The sequence below is a fragment of the Microcaecilia unicolor genome, chromosome 1 (genome assembly GCF_901765095.1).
Source record: "Microcaecilia unicolor chromosome 1, aMicUni1.1, whole genome shotgun sequence".
Lineage (NCBI taxonomy): Eukaryota > Metazoa > Chordata > Amphibia > Gymnophiona > Siphonopidae > Microcaecilia > Microcaecilia unicolor.
In genome coordinates, this window is record NC_044031.1 from 430,673,884 (window position 1) to 430,696,243 (window position 22,360).

Consider the following 22,360-nt stretch of genomic DNA (forward strand, 5'->3'; position numbering starts at 1 on the left):
GGGGGGCGGGACGCATCGGCGATCCGCCCTGGGTGTCAGCGCCCCTCAGAACGCCACTGAGTTTTGGTTTACTATTCCTTTTATTGGGGTAGTCAGGAATCATATGGTTAGGAATGTGTTATCTGTTCAACAGCTGATGGAGGTTTAGAAGAAGAAATTATGGGTGGAGATTTCCTTAGGTGGGATTGAAGGTCTTTTTCAGCAGCATCCTTTTTCTGCTTTGTTTCTCTTCCCTTTTAAAGTGATACTACAAAGGAAGTTTGAAAATAAAAGTTGATTCGTAATTTACTTTACCCATCTGGTAGCTCTGTCAATAATTTTTAGCCAAGTAAGCAATGCGGGGTACATAGTGCCGTGACTTTGGTGAAGAGTTGTGGCTGCGGACTGTGGTTGGCTACACTGGAAACTGAGTTAGTCTTCAGGCTGTTGTGGTTCATTTTGATTTGTTTTCTTTGTGGGGTTTGAAGTTTGAAGATACCTTTTATTTTAATACTAGGAAAAAATGCCCGTTTCTGAGCGCAATGAAATGGGCGCTAGCAAGGGGCCCCTCCCTCCGTCCCTCCGAGCTACTTGCCTTGTTTGCTGTGGTGTTTCCGTTTCGGCCCTCGAGTGTCATAGCCCCGCCCTCGACGTCATGACGTTTTGACGCGAGGGCAGTGCAGACACTCCAGGGCACACCGGATATCTCGGGCGCCTCAACTTCCGTGGAGGCTTCAGAACGTTGGGGTTGCCTTTTATATAGAGAGAAATGCATGCCTATGGGGTGTTCGGTATCAAGTGCCTTATTTGAAATTATCAGCATTTTTCTATATTGGGTGGTGGAACAGATTGTGGGTGTGCCTTTGGCACAAGATATGAGGGAAGGGCTGGTGAGGGTGTTGAGCTACATGTTGGACAGGTTACGGGCTTTAGTGCCTGAGGTGTTGCAGGCTATGAAGGTGACATTACTGTAGTTGCAGACTCTGACAGGAAGTCTTAATTTTGCTTGTAGGGTCATCTCTATGGGTAGGACATTTATGCCACAGTCACACTTGTTTGTCTCTACTGCTGAAGTGTTGAAGGGTCATCAGTTTATTAGAATTCCATCCACCATGGGGGGATTCTTGGATTTGGGGCTAATTTCTGTGAGATTATAATGCGATTTTGGTTTGGCAGACACCAACGATATCCAGTATGGAATCAGAACTTTTCTCTGATGTAGCAGGAGGTAGTGGCTTTGGAGTTTTCTGTCAAGGTTCCTGGTGCATCACACTTTGGCTGTTTGGGAGAGGTTGGAATTTACTCAGAACATCACTTTTTTAGAGTTGTTCTCAATTTTGGTAGCTTTCGTTATTGGCCAGACAAGTTGTAAAACAAGTCAGTGATTTTCTGGTGTGATAACAAGGGTATTGTCAGGTTTGTTAATAGATTATCAGCAAAATATTTGTTAGCCACTAATTTGATGAGGCAGTTTGTGTTCAGATGCTTGCATTTAAATGTTAAGAGCATGGCATGTTCCAAGCTCTGATAATTATGTTGCTTATTCTCAATCTTATTTTAAGTGTGCTAATTTCAGAAGCTTGGTGCCAGGGGCAGACAAAATGAAAATAGTGGATCTGGATTATCTTTGGAGTTTCGGCATCATGAAGCTTGAATTTGTTCATGAAGATCTGCTTTGGCAGAGGAATTCTGAGATCCCACGAAGTACGAAGAGGAAAAAAACAGGGAGTGGGAAATAGACCATGTGATCCAGAGATGTGTGACGAAACTTGGATATTTTAAATAATGTTTATTAACAGAAGACTTGACACAGTACTGTGTTTTGGCCACAGGCCTGCCTCAGGAGTCTAAGGAAAACAAACATAAGACAATGAATTTGGCCCGCGCCGAAAATACATGTTAGAAAATATTTTCTATTGTGTGGCGCTTACCTGGTGGTAAACGGCAGTGGACGCATGCTACATGCTTACCGCCTGGGTAGCGCATGAGACCTTACCGCTAAGTCAATGGGTGGCAGTAAGGTCTCAGGCCGAAAATGAACGTGGGCTGGTTTTTATTTTGCCGCACGTCCATTTTCCAGCCCTTTAAAAAAGGCCCTTTTCCAGGACACAGCAAAAACTAGCCCAGCGCACGCCCAAAAGATGCGCTTGCAGTGCTGCAGGCCACTTTTGGCTGCGGCTTAGTAAAAGGACCTCAGAGTCTTGTGTTCTGAAATGGATCAGGAGGATAAGGATGTCTCCTTAGTTTTATACAAGGTTGAAGGAGCAATGACCATCTAGTATAGAATTTGGCAAAGCAGTCAAGACTCTTTTACTTATCATTATTAATCTGAATTTTGCTCACACCTTTTTCTGCAGTAACTCAAGGTGAGTTACATTCAAGTGCACTAGGTATGTCCCTGTTGGGTTCATAAGCTAATTTCTGTAGAAGAGGAAATGAAGGGTTAAGTGACTTACCCAAGATCACAAGGAGCTGCAGTGGAATTTGAACCAGGCACTTCTGGATAGCAAGCCTGGTGTGCTAACCACTCAACTACTCCACTTCCTCCCTCTGGGCATATTTCCAGTGTATTATGCTTATGAGGAGGGCGTTGGAGTGAGCAAGTTATGATGACTTTTATGGTACTTATTTGGCTTTGGCAGGTTTGGGTGATAATGTCATTGTATGTTTGAGAAGATAGAATTCTACAGCCTATTGGGGATATATTCAGAGACTTAAATGTTTAGATAAGGCTACTTGCTCGCCATTATTCTGTTTCAGATCAAGAGAGCAGGAGAATATTAGTTTGAATGATCGGCCATTCCTTTGTTTACTTGGCCAATTGTTGAGCAGATATTTGATCACTGGGGACCCATATGGATTTGGATGCTGGAGTCCCAATGGCTGGAACATGGTGAGATGCTTTGGGTGCAATTACTGCCTTTGATGGCGATCAGGATGCTTCCACAGATTGTGGACTTGAAAAATGTTGGTAGGTGAAGTGGGATATTGGGCAAGTATTGGATTTTTTTGATGATCTTACACTCTACTGATTGGATTTCATTCCAAGGTGTTGGAATGAAGTAAGAGTGTAAGGTGTTGCTTTAGGAAATAATGGAGATGGACAAAGGGGATGTCTAAGATCAACTGACAAAGTGGCAAATAGCTTCAGATGCACGAGAGGAGGCAGATAAAACATGACTGGGTAGACACAGGTTGTGTAGGTTTATCTGGTAAGGATGGTTTCCATTTATTAGTTTACAATTTAAAAAACTGATATACTGCCTTTCACCTACATCTAAGCAGTATAGATTTAAAACAGTCTTAAAAATTAAAAGAAGAAAAAGTATAATAAAGCAGAGCGTAATAAAAATCAGTGTCTATCAACCATCCTCCCAGAATGCTGACAGAGACTCCACTGCACAAGTTGCAACAAAAGAAACCAATCAAAAGCAGTAAAGGAATGCTATTAAACCTTTCTTAAATATAATCAAAAAAGATTCCAGGTGTATGTATTCAGATAGGGCATTCCAAAATGAGGAAGCTGTCACACAAAATATAGTGGTCCTAAAAGAATCAAAACATACATGTTTGAATGAAGGGTACTTCCAATACATTTTTGTTTAGAGACCTAAGGGTACGGGACGGAGCACAGGAAATAAGCAAACATGATAGGTATAAGAGATGACCCATATGAATAGTCTTAAAAGTCAGTAAGGCTATTTCAAACCAAACCCTAGAAGAGACTAGTAAGCAATGTAATAAGAGAAACATGATGAAACTTAGAAGACATAGTAAGGAGCTAGAGCAGTGTTTTGTGTAATTTATAAACACCTGATGTCAGAAGTGTGAAAACCACAAAGAAGTGCATTACAATAGTTCAGTCTACTCATATGATTGAACGAATGAATGAATGAACCAGAATAGCAGTTGATTCTTTAGTGATCATAGGATATAGTGATCGACTCATACATAAAGAAAAAACATGTTTTGATTACATTAGAGATACAAGCCCTAAAATGTAATCTCTGATCTACTGTCACCCCTACAATTTTAGTTGTTTCTTCTATAGGAATTTTATAATTCATCAGTAGTAAAGAGGGACTCAAAATAGCATCACCAGATCTAGAGGTAAGAAGATTTTAGATTTTTCAGGATTTCATTTGTCTATTAGATCTTAACCAATTTGTAATCATATGAAGTTTCTCATTTAGTAGCAAAATATCAGAAGGGTTGTGTATGTCAATAGTCGTCAATATCTGAATATCATCAATGTAAATAAAGAGGGTCATTTCCAAAGTCTGGACCAATAAGGTTAATAGTGCTCAAAAAAGTATTGAATAACATAGGTGTTATGATTGAGCCTAATGATTTTAGGAGGACTTGGGCTAATTTAACTGTGCACTGGGCTGTTAGTTCACAGGCTTTTGGGTGTGTGTGTGTGGGGGGGGGGGGGGGGGGGGTGGCAATAGAGGAGATGTTTCTCCCTTTTCCTTGTGGCAGGTTACCTGAGCCAATTTCTTCTGATGTGAGGGTTTGAGTTGATGGTTTTACCCAGCTGGCAAGGCCTTGGTCAGATAGAGTGCCTTCTGGGCCTGGTGGTGTGCCAAGGTGAGGGCAAGATGGAGCCTTGCTAGTGATATGCCAGGATCCCTGGGCTATCAGTAGTCTATTGGTTCCAAATTAGAAGTCTGGCATTGGCTTGACCCATTTTGCTAATCACGTGGAAGATGGTTATTCAGCCAGGTGGTTTGTTATGAAGTTTATTGTATCATGTTTGTAATGGCTCAGGTACCATGGCAGAGGTATTCTTTGCAATACTCTCCACTTGGTTTACTTCGATAAAGCTGCAGCCTAATGTGTTATCCCAACTACAACTTGCAACTGAATTTATTTCATGGTTAGAACTGGGGTCCTGGAGTTCTTTGGAAGGGTGAGATCACCCTGTGCCAGATACCAATGTTATCAATATTAGCATATTTCAATCTTTTGATATAATAAAACTTAAAGCTGATCCCTGACAACTAGGCCTGCAGTCCCACTTTCAACTTTAACTCTACATCAAAATTCCCTCTCCCCCCTCAAAAAAAGCTTTTTTACCCTAGAAATGAAAAACACATGCATGTGGTTTCAGGAATTCTCTCTCTTCCTTGGATTTGATGGAAGCAACCCAAGTTATAATCTCTCTCCCATGGGAACCTTTAGCAATAAAATATAATACTGCTATGCCGTTATTGTGATTGAACTTTAATGGACAAGAAAGCATTACCTTCTAAAGCAATTAAACAACGCTTTAGTATATGTTTACAAATTTCTTCTCTACTAAAATATATTGAGAAATTACTCTGAAGCTTTGCTGGTTCCGCCTTGCACCTGTCAATCTCTTCTCTTGTTTCAAATCATTAAGTGCACAGCACTGCTGGGAAGATGTCTACTACGATTGTAGTTTCTGTCTGTTATAGCAAATGAAATATGTATTGAATGCAGTATAGCTGGTCTGGGAAATCAATCACTGTCTGTGAGAACTTATTGTTCTACACTAACCATGTCCATTACGGAGGAATTTTACAAAGCTTTTAAAATAAATTTTAAAAATGACATGTTTTACACACAGAAACAGGCTCTTATAAAATGTAGGCCTACCATAAGACTGCCCCTACTTTCATGTGTTCTGTGCAGAGGAGTTCCTAGCAGTGTGGTTTGGGCAGAGCTCTGATGTGTACCTATATTTTGTAAAATACATGTATAGAGTAATCCAGTGGTTCCCAAACCTGGTCCTGGAGGCACCCCAGCCAGTCAGGTTTTCATTATATCCATAATTAATATTTATAAGAGAGATTTACATGAAGTAGAGGTGACTTATGCAAATCTTTCTCATGAATATTCATTGTGGGTATCCTGAAAACCTGACTGGATGGGGTGCCTCCAGGACCAGGTTTGGGAACCACAGCAGTAAACACATTTGTACAAATGTGCCAATGGAGGGGCACATTTGTACAAAAGCTTTTGTGTGCTACTGGGGGGTAAAGTAGTCCATAATAGGAGTTCCAAAGTCTATTCATAAAAATATGTCTGATATGGCCACGTTTTACCTAATGAAGCTGTCGTGGGATGAGGGTGGTGGGGGTAGGGGATTGCTGTTAGCCCTTTCAATCAGTTAAATTCCATGGATGAGAAAAGAGTAGGGGGACGAATGATGAGGGGGGCAGTTCATTTTAACAAGTTGGGCAGAGGGAGCAAGAGCTGGACTGGAGTGTGAATGTTGGAGATGGGCAGGATAGGTTATCTTACACTGTTTTGCATCCTCTCCATGCCATTCCACCTAACAACATGATCCCTCCCCTGACTCCTTCACTCCCCCACTTGAACTTCCATTCACAAGATTGAAGTGACAAAAGTGTTCATCTACTCTATGGATGTCTCCCTCATACAACTGGGGCATAAAACTAAGTTTCAGTGATGATAGTTTTCTGTCGTTGTTGTATGAGGGAGACATTCATAGAGTGATTCCTTCTTTTTTTGTTGGAAGACTTTCCTCATACTGTTCGTGTGCCTTATAACATCTATTGTCCCCTGATGCAGCCTTATTAGGTGACACAAGGCCATGTCAGTCATTCGCTGGATGTCCGCAGACTTCTCTTGTGGTACTTGGAAGTCACAAATTCCTTTCATAAGTCACATAATTATTTTGAATTGTTTCATAGGCAGCACAAAGGGGAAATACCTTCAAACTCTTTGAATGACTGCTGGATTAAGGAGGTGATAGGGACAGCTTATCTCCTAAATTAGAATGAAGTCCCTCTGGGCTTGACAGCTTACTTCACCAGAGCTCAGATCATTTCAGAGTAGCAACTTGGTCCTTGCTGCATTCCTTTGTGAAATATTACAAGCCTGATGTCCATGCCAAAGGAGATACTGATTTTGGCAGAACCATGTTGCAGGGAAACTGTCTTCCTCCCACCTGGTGCGATAAAGCTTTGGTACATCCTGTCAGTCTGGACTTGTCTAGGGTGATAAGGAAGGTGAAATTTACCCTTACCTGATAAATTACCTTTCCTTTAATCCTGCTACACCACTCCAAGACTCACCAGGAAGATGATGGAATGCTGGTGGCCCGTAGCGTTGGGCTTCCATTTCCTGCTCATTATACATAGCTTTCTTTAATGTTCTATGGTCTGCAGAAGATTCCCAATTGATAATGGGTTCCATATCAATATACAGGCTACAGCACTCCCTCTACTGGTGCTGTCACTGAAACAGTTCAGATTCTCTGCCTTCCATCTGCTGATAGGATAACATAACTTGTCGGTCTGGACTGGTCTAGCAGGACTCAAGGAAAAGAAAGTTTCAAATAAGGTAAATTTTACATTATTCATTATCCTGGGATGGTTTCTCATTTTCTGCTTTCAGAGCTGCATATTGGTTATTCAACTTGAGTTAAGGTGAAGTAGGGGGATCGATTTTACTGGCTTTGGTAATCGCTCTCATTTTGTAGCCCAGTTTCGTCAATCCCTCTGCTGGAGTTTGCAGTGGAAAAGTTTTTACAAAACTTTTTCTACTAATAACTGGGTCCTAGGGTTTTTATAAACATAAGAAATTTATTTATTTTTCATCAGTTTATTGCAAAGCCCATTAGTAATCTTTGCATAACATTTTCTAAACTATGAGAATTGAAATATGAAACAGACCAAAAAACAGTACCGTATCTGTGGCAGCTGCAGCTGTGACAAAGATGACCATAGCCAGAATTTCCATTAAATCACTCTGGGGATGATTTATTTACATCCATTTCTTAAATGTTTCCTTATTGGTTTTATAAACACGAATGTACTAAAACATAGTATGAACCTGGTAGCAAAATTACATTTGTACCGCAACATGATTTTGCTTAGGCTATGTTATCATTGGGCTCATTTTCGAAAGAGAAGGACGTCCATCTTTTGACATAAATCGGAAGATGGACGTCCTTCTCCCAGAGACATCCAAATCGGTATAATCAAAACCCGATTTTGGACATCTCCAACTGCAGTCCATTGCAAGGACGTCCAAATATCAAGGGAGCGTGTTGGAGGCACAGTGAACGTCTTTGACCCATAATCGAAAGAAACAAGGATGTCCCCGACGGACGTTTTCACCCGGATGTGTTTTTATTACGAATAAGGCACAAAAAGGTGCCCGAAATAACCAGATGACCACCGCGGATGGAATCGGGGATGACCTCCTGTTACTCCCCCAGCACACAAGGTAAGGAAGGGAGCTATGTTCCTGGGAGCATTTTATGAAGTTCATTACAGTGCCCCCTAGGGTGCCCGGTTGGTGTCCTGGCATGTCAGGGGGACCAGTGCACTACAAATGCTGGCTCCTCCCAAGTCCAAATGGCTTGTATTTGGATGTTTTTGACATAGACGTCTTTGGTTTCAAAAATTGCTGAAAGTCAGAAACATCCATGTCTAGGGACATCCAAATCTAGGGATTTAAGGATTTGGATGTCTCTGATGGTATTTTCGAAACGAAAGATGGAAGACCATCTTTTTTTTGAAAATTTGGGATTCCCTGCCCCTAGATTTCGCCGTTTTGCAAGGATGACAAAATTGCAACTTGGACGTTTCTTTCGAAAATGTCCCTCCATATGTTCTTTATGTTTGTTGTCCCCACTAGAAAGCTATGTTATATTATAGGATTATAGTTTTCATTAAACAAAAAGCTTTCAGTCAGTATGAGCACTGGGACTTGATTCACCACTGTTTGGGGCAGGGAAAATTTTCTGGCAAAATGTATTTACCAAGCTGAGCAAAATGAAAGTATTTGCACTCTAGCGTTGCAGAAGGCACAGAGATCCTGCACATCTTGGAGAAATTCTGACTGACCAATATTCAGCGGTATTTAACTGGCCGGGAACAGTTATGACAACTACCATATGAAAAAAAACCCTGTAAAAAAAACTTTATTTAAAAATAAACACAAACCTTTGGTTGTTTATATCTCTCTCTTTAGATAAGTATGACCAATAAAAAGCTATATTATTCATTATAAAATTTATATATGGAGAGAGATTTCATAGCTGCCATAGGTGATAGAGACAATTTTTGAAGGCTGTTTAAATTTGTGGGATTGGAGTGAGTGATGAGTCTAGTAGTATCCCAAGATTCCTGACCTGAGATTTTAAGGGGGAGTTCATACTTCCCAAAAGATATTTTGAAGTTGAGCTGGGTATTTCTCCACTTGTGTTTGGTATTCAAGGAATCTCTGCTTTAATTGGATTCATGCATAGTTTGTTGTCGTTCACCCATTCCTGAGTTGCAGTTAGGCAGGCAGACAGGTTACTCAGAGCTGTGGGTAGATCTGGTTCAATCGGTATGAGTAGTTGCACATCATCAGCATAGATGTAGAATTTTGTGTCCATTAATCGAAGTAGCTCAGTCAGAGGCTTGAAGTAGTTACTAAATGGGAGACAGTATGGATCCTTCTGGCACCCCACAGTTCAATGTCCAAGGTAATGATGTGCAGTACTTGAACAGAACTGACTGTTGTCTATCTGACAAATAAGATTTGAACCAAGTAAATACTGTGCCAATGACACCTGTTTCTGCCAGTCTTGTAAGCATGATATTATGATCCATGGTGTCGAAGGCTGCCGAGAAATTGAGCAACACTAGTATCGAGGTAGATCCCCTGTCACAGTTTCTGTGCAGATCATGAAGGGACACAAGAAATGTCTCTGTTCCATACCCAGGTCTGAAGCCAGATTGACATAGATCTAGCCAATTACTTTTAATTAGCCAGTCATTGAGTTGAGTGCAGACTGTCTGTTAGAGGCTGGTCAGTAGTTTTCGAGCTTGTCCTGGTCCAGTGAGTTCTTTTTCCATAGGGGGCACACCACAGCACTTTTTAGTGTCGTTGGCAGTTGCCCTTCCCTAAGAGAGGAGTTAACAATTTTAGTGGCCCCTTCAATGAGGCCTGTACTTACTCATTGTACAATCCTTGTTGGGCAGGGATTAAGAGGGCAGGTCGTAGATATTTTCAAGAACTTCCTCTGTGATCTGATTGAATGAGTCCCAGATGGCTGTGCATGGTGGGGAAGAGGGAGTGTTCTCCTCATTAGCTCGTAGAAGCTTTGAAGGGACTGTCTGTAGGTCCTGATGGAGACATTTAATTTTGTTGGCAAAGTCACTGCTGGTTAGTTGTGACTGGGAATGTTGGTTCTGTTGTGGAGTTTGCAGTAGGTTATTTACTATTTTAAATAGCTACTTGTTTGAATTTGCAGATTGTTCTATGTGTTGAGAAAAATATTGCTTTTTGGCTGCTGTAATGGCTTAGCAGTACATTGCCATGTGTTTCTTACAGTTGAGCCTGTCTTCATCTAGGTGAGATTTATTTTTCCATTTTCATTGAAGTTGATGTCCTTGACGCTTAAAGATCCGTAGTTCTGGGGAGAATCACAGGGAAGGTTTGTTTGTGGAGCATAAGACCTTCTTCAGAAGGGTCGTTTTTTCTAATGCCATTGCTATGCATGCATTACAGATATCAACCTGTTCTGACACTGTCATCATCTTTTCATCTACATAGGGGTATGACAAAGCCTCTAGGAAGTTTTCAGTAGTCAGATTTCTCATGTCTCGGATTTCCTTCCAAGCTTTGATTGAGCCCATCTGTTTTATGTAGTCCTTAATAGAAAATTTGATTAGGAAGTGATCAGTCCATGATAGGGGTGTTATCTCTATGCCACCAGCCTTGTGTTCCAAGATGTCGACCTCTTTGCAGAACACCAAGTGTAGCACATGGCCCTTTTCATGTGTTTAAGATTTGATCACCTGAATGAATCCTAGAGCTGCCATCATATCAAGGAAGGCAGCAGTAGTGGTATCTGGAGTTTCAATGTGTAGGTTGAAGTCTCCCATGATCAGTAACATAGGGTAGCTCAGGGTAACTTCAGTCACCAGATTCAACAGTTCTTGCACAGATGATGTGGTGTTACGAGGTACTCTGTAGATCAAGAGCAGCCACACTGGTTCCTTGTCTCCCAGGTGGATTTGCAGGCATTCTGACTCAGACAGGTTGGGGGTGAAGACTCTGCACAGTTTGATTGTCTCTCAGATCAGGACTGCTACCCTTCCACCCTGCTTCCCTTGTCTTGATTGGTGCAGGATAGTGAATCCTGTGGGGCATAGTTCAGCCAATGGTATTCCTCCACTTTCATCCAGCCAGACCTCAGTTATTCCCAAGATGTCTAAGTGGTTTTCATTGATGACATCATGGATCATTGGAAATTTTTTATTGGTTGATCTGGTATTTACTAGGCCCAACTTTCCAAGTACTGGTCTGTTTGTGGTTGTAGCTGTAGATTTAGGGGTTACTTGATGGTGGTAAACAGGTATTCGTGTGGGTAACCAATATAATAATTTGCACCTCCAACGTTCCATCGATGTCTGGCTGCCTGGGTTCGTAACATCTCATGACATCAGCCAGCCTCCAGCATTCCATTCCCCCTCACTGCCCCGTCATTGCGTCAAAACGTAATGATGTTAGAGGGCGGAACAATAAGAGGGAAGGGAACGCTGGAGGCGAGCTGACGTCAGGATGTTACCAATGGAAGGGAAGCCAGCCAGGCCAGCCAGAAAACGACGTACAAAGGAAGAGATAATTGCGGCACATCGAGGGGAGGGCAGGGCAGGGCAGAGCAGAACAGATGGACATGGGTGGGATGGGAGGAGAAGACAGGAGAGAAGAAAATCGCGGGACACGGATGGGAGGGCAGGGAAGAGGAGAATCGCTGGACATGGAGGGGAGGAGATGGAATGGGATGGGAGGGGAGGGGAGGGGAGGGAAGGGAAGAATCCTTGGACATGGAGGGGAGGGGAAGGCAGGGGAGAGACAAAAAATTGCCTACAAGAGAGCCTTCCTAGGGCCCGTTTCATTGTTGAGGAAATGTGCTGGGTTCCACTAGTATCTATATAAGAGTTTTGCCTCTTGAGTTTGTGTGTTCTAGGCAAATGGGGGGGGGGGGGGGGATCTATTGTTTCTTCTTCCCCAGATTACTGGGATGTCTGAAGATTTTTGATTTACTTGCTTCACTTATATATACTATCAACTAACACATTTGCTTATTTCCGATCTGAGGAAGAAGGGCAACCTTCGAAAGCTAATCAAGAAATGTATTAAGTCATGTCCAATAAAAAAGGTATCATCTTATTTTCTTTTCCATGTTTTATTTTGTTTGATTTCTATTGATTTACTAGACCAAAGCATGTTCTTGTTTGAAGTAAGTAAGATTACACAGCTCTCTAGCTATTAAGTATAGCAAAAAATCAGTTTGTCTTTGAAAGCAATTAACAGTGCAGTGTTAATTACAAAGACTGCTTGATGAGGGTCCAGGTCCCTTTGAAGTATCAGCTTCTTAGGAAGAGGAGATCTGTTGTTTGCTTCAATAAAGATTTCTTGTTTAAAATGAGATATGCAGTCAATCAGCTAAGTCTACCTATATGTTATGCTTTTAAATCTTGAAACAAAGTAAAATAGTTTTTAAAGTCCGGTATCTAATATTTAACAGGCACTTCTGTTCTCTAGAGACATACATAAAATGGCTGTATTTCACTCCTGTGAAATTATTTGGAAGTTTTAATGCAAAGGACCCTTTATAGAATAGAGCTTAGCAGGTATTCCCGAGCCCAACTTTGGTTGCAAGGACTTACGCTAGCTGAAACCTGGTATAAATCCTGGCACACAAGTTGGGCGCAGATTTTTGGAATTCTGTAACACAACGAGCAACTTTTCAGAATGCCAAGACCCATCCATGCCCCTCCCATGGCCACACCCCCTTTGGGTTGCACAGTATGGGAGTTGGGTGACCTGTGTTACAAAGTAGCACACAGCAAGTTGCACGCACAAATCTCAATTGAGGCCAATTAATGCCAATAATTGATTGTTAGCACCCAATTATTGACTGTTAATTGATTGTTAACTAATTGAGTTTCGTGTGCAACTCAGGATCATGCCCAATTTTTGGTGTGCAACTTTTGGCAACGTTTTTAGAATCCGGGGGTAAATGTGGCAGGTACACATGTTACTCACAGTATTTTGTAAGCTACCCACATGTGGGAGCCCCTCCTATGCCCTGCCTATGTTCCACTCCTGTTAATGACCCCTTTGCAAATATATGCCATGTGAGTTGAGTTGGTATTTTCAGAATAGTGCCCAGGCACCCTGCTAGCACTTACGAATGTAAGAGCTAATATTTTAAACATTGACATGTGTAAATGTTTGCAAATCTGGGCACGCAAGTTATAGGATCCCATGTATTTTTTCTTACAGTTTTTTTTTCCAAAAGTATCATTCAGCCTGTTGGGGTACGTATTCACGCCTCCCTGATGAAGCCTTGCTAGGTGAATCATGGTCTATGTAGGAGGTTATATGCTAGAGGTTTTGCAATATACAAAGCAAACAAATCTTATCTGCAGAAAAAAAAACTTTGAAAATTCTAGGTGAAGCTAAGTACTGAGTTTTGGCTTTTGTGATGTCAGTTGCAGGCATTCCCCATTGGTACATGTCTAAGTTTTGGGGAGACTCAATATAGAGAGAGTATAGAATGTTCTTTGATCTTTCCCTCTGGTTCTTGTTCAGAAAAAAATCCAGGATCATAGTGAGGGCCCAAGACTCTGGGAGTGAGAATGATTGAAGTATCTGTGAGGGGTTCTGGCCAGGAATCAGGTGCTGATTTCTCACACAGGAAGAATTCCCCATCCTCTTTTGCCTTCGTGGAGATTGCACCTCTAATCTGTGACAGAATTGGTACTTGTATCCTGGACAGGTTCATGCTCTAAGGAGTGTAGATGCTGAACATGAAGAAGTTCTGTACCCAGACAGAAAAGCAGTGTATTATGTCACAGGTTCTTATAAGCGAAGTCACAGGCATTTATAAAACTGCCCAGGGTCTATGTGCTCAGAATGCTTAGACAATCTACTGTATATGCACATACTTTTACCTGGAATAAAAGAAGACATTCTGAGGGGCAAAGTTTGGGTGGCACTAGGACTTATACAAGCATAGCATAAAATATAAAGAGATATGCATATTACAAATTAGGACATTTGTGTGAGGACATCAATCAGCCTGAGAGCAAATGTGTGACCACTTACTCTCCAGGGGGTATTTTTAGAGGCAGTTAAGGACATACATTGTCTTTATGAAATAGATGAAACCTCCGTGCATGTCCACAGGGCAGCCTATGGGAAGTGATGGCACTGTCACTACTGCCTTTTGGAAAGGAAAAAAAGAAGGTAAATGCGGGGAAGAGGGTTGAGGAGGGAAGGGGGTCATAACCGGGCGGGGATGGGGTGGGGCAGGACGGCATCTCATCCCTGCCTCAGGTGCCAGATTGCCCTGGGCTGCCTCAGCTACTGCTCATAAATTTGCTTTTCCATCAGGAGAGGTAGGCTGGCTGTACGTGTTCGTCTGAGATGCTAGGTACTGGATTGGTTTATTCACTACTGACAATGATTTTGACATTGATGGCCTCAGTTCATAGACTGGTCAAAGTAACTAAAGTCTGTGTGTCATTCATACTGTAGACTCGGTGGAATAACATGTGAGTCTAATTTCTTTTCTTCTGCTACAATTCCCTTCTCTCATGCTGTGCCTTTATTTATTTATTTTTATTCATTTTATTTTCTACTTATTTCTGATACTTTTCTTCCTGAATCTAGCTATTGCAAAATTTCAATATCTTCCCTGCACACAGCATGTAGCCTGATCTTCTATACGAAGAATTCCACTAAGATGCCGGTGGTGAGAAGTTAAAGAGTACCTAGACATCTGAGGGAAGGAGAAATTACAGTAATACATCCTTCACCCATATGTTATCAAAGGCTGGAAACAAAAATGATCACATGTACACTTGTGATTCATGGGTTATAATTCTTGCAAACTGTACCTTCTAGATCATTTTTCCACTGTTTGACTCCAATCCCCCTTTGATCTGAGGAGCTTGTAATTTTTATAACCAGTTCAGTAATTTGGAATCACATACAATAAATATGACAGAAAATGGATTAAAGACATCTGCAAAAGAAATAAAATAAGTGATTACATACCAATTCTTCGTTTTCAAATTGTGTGTTGTATTGTGCTGCTTCTTCTGTGACTGGACTCTGGATAATGTTCCTGCAGACCAGCCATGTTGTTAAGCTAGCAATGAACATTCCAATATCTGGTACAAAAACTCGGATCCCATTGCCAGCATCTGCACCTTTTACACTGTAAGAAAAAGGGAAATAATTTCACTTAACTTGACAAACAAAAGGTCCAATTTGATACAGGTCGCTTAAGTCAGAAAAGGAACATCCAAGTCAAGCCGCTCACAATTTACAGCCTGTTTTAGAACTGGTTCACCAAAAGTGACATTTTTTGTAAATGACATACAGAGCAGCAGTAAAAATATCTAATATGGCCTCAGGCACAGTGGAAGGAGCCAATTTATATTTTAAAAAATCATGTTAATAAAAGAGCAGAATCACTTAGATCTTGGGGCTTTGTACCAATGTTGTCAACTGGATCCAGACTCGCTCGATAGGTTGATGCAGTCCTGGATTTACCCCATTGTATACAGGGACTTGTAGCCTTGCTTTTCTTATGGAATGCACTGGGAAAATCAGAACTACAAGTCTAAGCATGCAGTGGAGAAAACCCAGGACTGGATCAACTCTGTTGGACAAAACTGGATCCAGTTGGCAATCCTATGTTGTATGTGTGTATATGCTGGCAGATATACATATAAGGCTAGATTCTATATATGGTGCAAAACAAAATCAGCACCCAAAAAGCCTTAAAGTAAGGCATGGTTTATAGAATAGAACTTATTCCTGGGAATCATGCCTAACTTTAGGTGCGGCCATTTGCACGAATGTATTTATTTTATTTATTTACGACATTTGTATCCCAGATTTTCCCCAAACATGTTCAGGTTCAATGTGGCTTACATGCAAGAAAACATCATTAGAATACAGCCAGTCAATTATAACGTTTTTAACATATTAGCCATTTACATTGGCTCCCCATTGAGTACCATGTTAAATTTAAGATTCTTACTATGACTTACAAAGTTTTGCATTCCAGTACTCCAGCCTATTTGTCATCTTTAATAATACTATACACTCCCATGTGCACCCTACAATCTTAGAAGTAACAGGTTGGTCATTCCCAGTCCCACTAGGGCACGTTGTGAGTTACTTTCTTTTTCCTTATGCCTGCATTATGGAACACCCTTCCTCAATATCTCAGGCTGAACACTTCTTATCTTTCCTTTCACAAAGCCCTGAAGACTTACCTTAAGAACTTGCTTTTGGGACTTAATGATGGTTTGTTCCTGTGATGGGAGATTGCTTTTGGGTTTGATGGATTTAGCTTTTATGCGTTGTATAACTGACGTGAAAGGTTTTACAACACTTTCACGTATGGGGGTATATGCTTTGTGTTCTTGTCCTTTCCTATTTTACTAATGGCGTTCCTTTTCTATTTCTTGAATTTTATTAAATGTAAACTGCCTTGATTTGCTTGCGAGGTAGACAGGATATGAAATTAATAAATGATAAACGATTAGCATAATCCTGTAATGGATTCTATACGGGATGCAAAGATCAAATCATAAAAAAACTTCAGACCGCCCAAAACACAGCAGCCAGGCTTATATTTGGAAAAACGCGTTTTGACAGCACCAAACCACTCCGAGAAAAACTGCAATGGCTACCAATCAAAGAATGTATCGCTTTCAAAATCTGCACGACTGTTCATAAAATTATTTACAGCGAGGCACCCGGATACATGACTGACCTTATTGACCTGCAAACCAGAAACACCACAAAATCTGCACGATCATACCTAAACCTCCACTACCCAAGCAACAAAGGATTCAAATATAAATGCACCTATGCATCCAGCTTTTCCTACTTAAGCTCACAACTATGGAACGCACTGCCAAAAATAGTAAAAACTATGCCAGACCACCTTAATTTCCGGAAAGCACTAAAAACAGACCTGTTCAAAAGAGCATACCCCACCGACCCAACATAAAAATACATGGACACCTGGGACACAATGCAACCAAAGAACGTAAAGGACATTACCTGACTCTTCCTCCCCCCTCTCCCTCTCTAAGTTCCCCCCAATTGCACCTACCATACATGTACCTTATCTACCACAATATCACCTTGTATTCATTCATACCATGTATTTGTTCAGATCGGAATCGGCTAACGCCATTAACGGTAATATGTAAGCCACATTGAGCCTGCAAAAAGGTGGGAAAATGTGGGATACAAATGCAAAAAAGTAATAAAAAAAATAAAAATAATAAGTTTATTATGAGTCGAGGCTAAAGTTCTGCTCATGTTGAAACAGATAAGAATGCAAGGTGGCATTAGTTTATTGTCTACTTATAAGATAGCAGAAATGCCTTTAATAATTTGCACAATCAACTGAAATGTGGTACAAACGTACACCTCTAAATTAGGTGCGTATCCCCATTATTCTATATCAATGTGCATGAAATTTCTACTCACATGCCCCTTTTTTTCAAATCATGCGTAAAGTTCAATTAACTTTAATTAGTGCCAATAATTGATTGTTAAAAAGTTAATTATTGGTGCTAATTGGCTTGCTATTCAATTAAATTGCGTGCACAAATTAGGCATATGCACAAATTTGCGCACACAATTTTTACAGAATTAGGGAGATAAATACCAGATTTTGCCAAATTTATACATCCAAGGTAAGCATAACAAGGAACCAAGTTCCAAAACTCACATTTCTTTTTATCTTTGATATGGTAAGCACAATCATCCACTCAATCATTCCTCCAAAGCCCAAGTCCAAGCAAGCAGTTATTTGACACAGTATGTCCCCCAAATTTTGGCGCCTTAAGTTGTGTGCACTCATTTAGCCACATAATCAAACTGCACACACAACTTAACTGATTAACAAGCCAATCAGTGCAGATAAGTGGCACTTAACCAGCTAGCAGCACTAATTGGCTTCAATTAAGAATTTATGCATACAACTTTCTAGGCGTATTCTATAATGTAGTTTATAGAATCACGCTAACCGCATGCTTTTACGGCACCGATTTTTAAGGCACCATATATAGAATTCCCCCCTGTCCCTCTGTATGACTAGCAGTGGGTGTAAATGCTGAAAGGAAATTTTTTTGAAGCACAAGTGTTTTGCCCTTGCAAAACAGGAAATACATATACATTTTTCAAGCCTGTGCAAGTCATACCCAGAACCCCCCACCCTTGAAATCTGTATGTTACAAGTATGCACGTGCAAAAAATTATCTTTTTAAATTTTCAACTTATACATGTAAGCCAGCTTTGTACATAAACTATGGGCAGCTAACCTTTCCAAAATAACCTCTAAAATGTTCTGCTAATCATGATTAAAATATAAGACTGTTAGATCCATATCACTTCAAAAGGAGAAACGGGTTGCTCATATGGAATCTGTTTTGTGTATGTTTAGAGTACTGATCAAGAAAGAGATCTGATTATATTGTTCAAAGAAATAAACATCAAACAAAATGTAGCTCATGTCACTGGAATTTGATTGTGAGACTGAAAAAGAAAGGTTTATTTATTTATTTTGATGAAGGACTGCTTATGACTGATGGAACAAGCAACTACGACTGTATTGATACTAGCAGATTCATTGCAAAGAATCTCATGGCCCCTAGATTTCAACAATATTTTAATTATATGTAAAAGAATGGAGCAATGTTTGGCACAAAACATTATAAATAAACAACAATAACAGCACACTATATACTGTACAAAGAAAGATAAAGCAATTCAGACCTTCTGAATGTGTATTAATTATACACATGGAATCCTTGATCAGTCCAGGATTTTTATACATTTGTAAATGTGAAGTAAAATATAAGGTTGCCTGACTTCCAATTATGTGTATGTATATTAAATACTGAGATCAGTATTTCTTAGAGGCAGCTGTCACATGAAGGCGGGCTATAAATATAGTAAGGGGCCCTTTTACTAAGCCAGGGCAAGAAGTGGCCTGCAGTAGTGTGAGTGCGTCTTTTGGGTGCACGTCAGGCCAGTTTTTGCTGCGTCCTGGAAAAAGGGCCTTTTTAAAGGGGCAGTAAAATGAACGTGCGGCAAAATAAAAACTAGCATGTATCCATTTTCTGCCTGAGACCTTACCACCACCCATTGACTTAGCGATAAGGTCTCACACGCTACCCAGGCGGTAGGCATGCAGAGCACATCCACTGCCATTTACCGCCGGGTATGTGCCACGCGGTAGAAAATATTTCCTACTGTGTGTTTTTGGTGCATGCCAAATTCAGTATTACCACCCAGGGCACACTGTAGCTGGGTGGTAATGCTGATTTGGTGCATGCTGGATGCGTGTAGGTCCTTACCTGCCTTTGTAAAAGGGCCCTTAAATGGATAAGTGGTTGAATGAATCGACGAAACAACTATCTTTCGCAAATCTCTGAAGACATACTTCTTCAATAAGGCCTACAATGAGAACCTATAACCTCACTAATCCACCTCACCAACCCACTCAATTATGAAAGCCCACCTTCTATACCTACCCTAATTACTCCCTTCCTTCCATCTTTCTTCCTTTACTTAATCTCTGCACATTACTAACTGTATCTGGATATCCTGGAACGACAATGTTAATAAAACTATGTAAGCCACATTGAGCCTGCAAATAGGTGGGAAAATGTGGGATACAAATGCAATAAATAAAATAAAAAATAAAATATGCTGAGTTTTAAAAGAAGGACCCCCGAATATGCTAACCTAGAAAATGAATAAGATATCCATTTATTTAAAAACATCTTGAATGGTCCTATTAATGGTTACAGTCATCTGGATAGAGCTGAACATCTGCACTAACCACATAAATTTCTGCCCTGCCTATAATGTGCCTCCTGGCCCTCGTGCACCTAAATGCATAACTTTTGGATAGACATGGGGATGACTAGTGAAAAGTTATATGCTAGTCAGAGCTAAATAAATGTTTCTTTATTGTGGACTTTGTTATTTAAGCCACTGTCCTGATTTATTGCTTCCACAACTTCTAAGAGCAGGATATAAATTTAATTATCCCAAAGTACATGGTAATGTTTCCATATATAGAGAGACAGATATACTATCTATAATGTATATCTTGCAGAGTTAATGGAAAATTGTACAGACTTAAAACGCTGTGCCTACTATTGATGCTAGCAAAGAGCTACTTTCATGCTAGTTTAACATACTGAATAGTACATTGGCGAGTAAGCAGAATAGATACTAAGAGCCCGAGCTATTTGAAAGTTAAATATATAAACACATCCTCTGATGAATTATTGCAAGCTTCTATGCAGTTCGCAGGCTATTAAAATTTCATTCCCTCTGCCTCTTCGTTGTTCATCTGTTCACATCCATAAAGATTAAAAGCTGGTCGTGTGATATGATGCTAGCAGTAATTGATGGAAGTCACAGCAATGAGTATTTCAGTATATTTGACCCTGTCATTCAGAGTCCTTCAAAATCCAGGCCTTTAGAGTGTAGAAAAATACCTTGCTGCATATGCTTTATCAGTGTGCTGTGCTATCTACCTTTTGGGCACATTTTGGGATACAGTCTTAGAATTAATGGATATTCAGGCACAGTTCTCTTCGAAGATTACTGTACATTGTGGAAATCCTTCACTTTGGGTGTACTTCTCTCTGCTGAGGATGCAAGTTTGGTTGATTTTTTTTGTTGACAATAGTGAGTTGTGCTAGATAATTAGAAGCATACTGATATGTTACATGTTTTCATGTGGGGGAATCTGATTTGTTTGTATAGGAAGTATGAGGGAGCAGAGCAGAAAAAAATCGTTGGAAGCAACTGGATTTGTATTGTAACTTCTAAATTGATATCTTCCTATACTTTTCTTGAGATGGTCTGAGTTGGGCATCTGGCCTTTTGTTTATGTTTACTAATTTTTCATTTCATTTGATTTGCTTTTGTAAAGGTTGGTGGCTTAAATGTAATGATCACAGACTCTGCCGGGCCTTAGGGCTTTCAGGACAGACATACTCAAATAAATGAAGCAAAGCCAACCAAAATGACAAACCTATCCAAGCCATATTCCTTATTATTGTTCCTATAGGATTCTCTCAGGCCAAAAGGTTTTATGAAAGATCTTTAAAGAATAAGGACTAGGAACCCCACAGTATAACAAACTTTATTTTAGCATAAAATATTGGAAAAACCCTTTCAAAACAAGGATTTAGCCTTCATTTAGACTTCTCACTCAGTAAGTTTGGAAGACAATTTTGCACTAGTAAAAGCAGTTCTCTTGCTTTTACTAGAGTGAAAATGTAGCAAAACTAGATTCAGAGTGAATTCACTCTCTAAAAATAGCTTGAATCTATTTTTGCTACATTTTTTTGGAATTTGTATTCCGTCAAACATTTGCATATAGTTTTCAGATTTATTTCAACCATGAGACATATGATAGTGACACAGCAAAAAGGCGAAGAGCAAAGCTCTACAATACTGAGCACAAACCAAAAAAATAAATAAAAATATTGGAGATGACCAAAAATCAATAATGTACAACAAACTTTATTGACTTCAAAGACAACTTACAACTTGACACAGGTTGCGTTTCAGCTATAGGGCCTGCATCAGGAGTCCTACATCATCCAAAATTGCATCATATATAGCAACTGTTGTACACTGGTGAGTTTGAAAATACTGGACATGGTATAAAAGTCTGTTAATGCCATGGCTGATGGTATGAAAGATGAACTGCCTTATGCATCAGCATAAATGCCGATCGTCAATACTAAACATGTGAAGTTGTGAGTTGTTTTTGAAATCAAAGTTGGTTGTACATTAATAATTACTGGTCACCTCCACTGTTTTTTTTTTTTTTTGGTTTGTGCACATATTTTTTTTATTTATTTATTTATTGCATTTGTATCCCACATTTTCCCACCTATTTGCGGGCTCAGTGTGGCTTACAATACATTGTGAATGATGGAAATACAATTTGTCACAGTACGGTTATGGGTTACATTGTGAAGAGTTATGGGAAGACAAAATGAAAAATAAATGTGAAAACTCATATACATTAACTATAATTACATAAGTTATGTTAATATGAATGGATTTATTTTTAAGCAAAATGGGAATAAAACTGGTGTTCAAATACAGCAAATAAATTAAAGATATTTAAAATAGTCTTCTAAGGTAAGTATATTGCTTATTGTGATATGTATTCTGCTGAAGTACTAAGTTAAGTCTGCATTTAGGAGTCCTTTTACTAAACCACAGTAAAAAGTGGCCTGCAGTACTGCAGGCACGTATTTTGGGAGAGCACTGGGACAGTTTTTACTGCGTCTGCAAT

The 22,360-nt window shown here is 40.0% G+C and overlaps 1 protein-coding gene across 1 annotated transcript in view; it reads right to left on the reverse strand.

Moving 5' to 3' along the window:
- The window catches only part of PIEZO2 (piezo type mechanosensitive ion channel component 2), a 556,315-nt gene that overhangs the window by 374,843 nt on the left and 159,112 nt on the right, over positions 1-22,360 (reverse strand). The window contains exon 4 of the mRNA XM_030186524.1: positions 15,046-15,208. Coding sequence (XP_030042384.1) covers positions 15,046-15,208 — 163 coding nt within the window. The remainder of the gene's footprint in view (positions 1-15,045; positions 15,209-22,360) is intronic.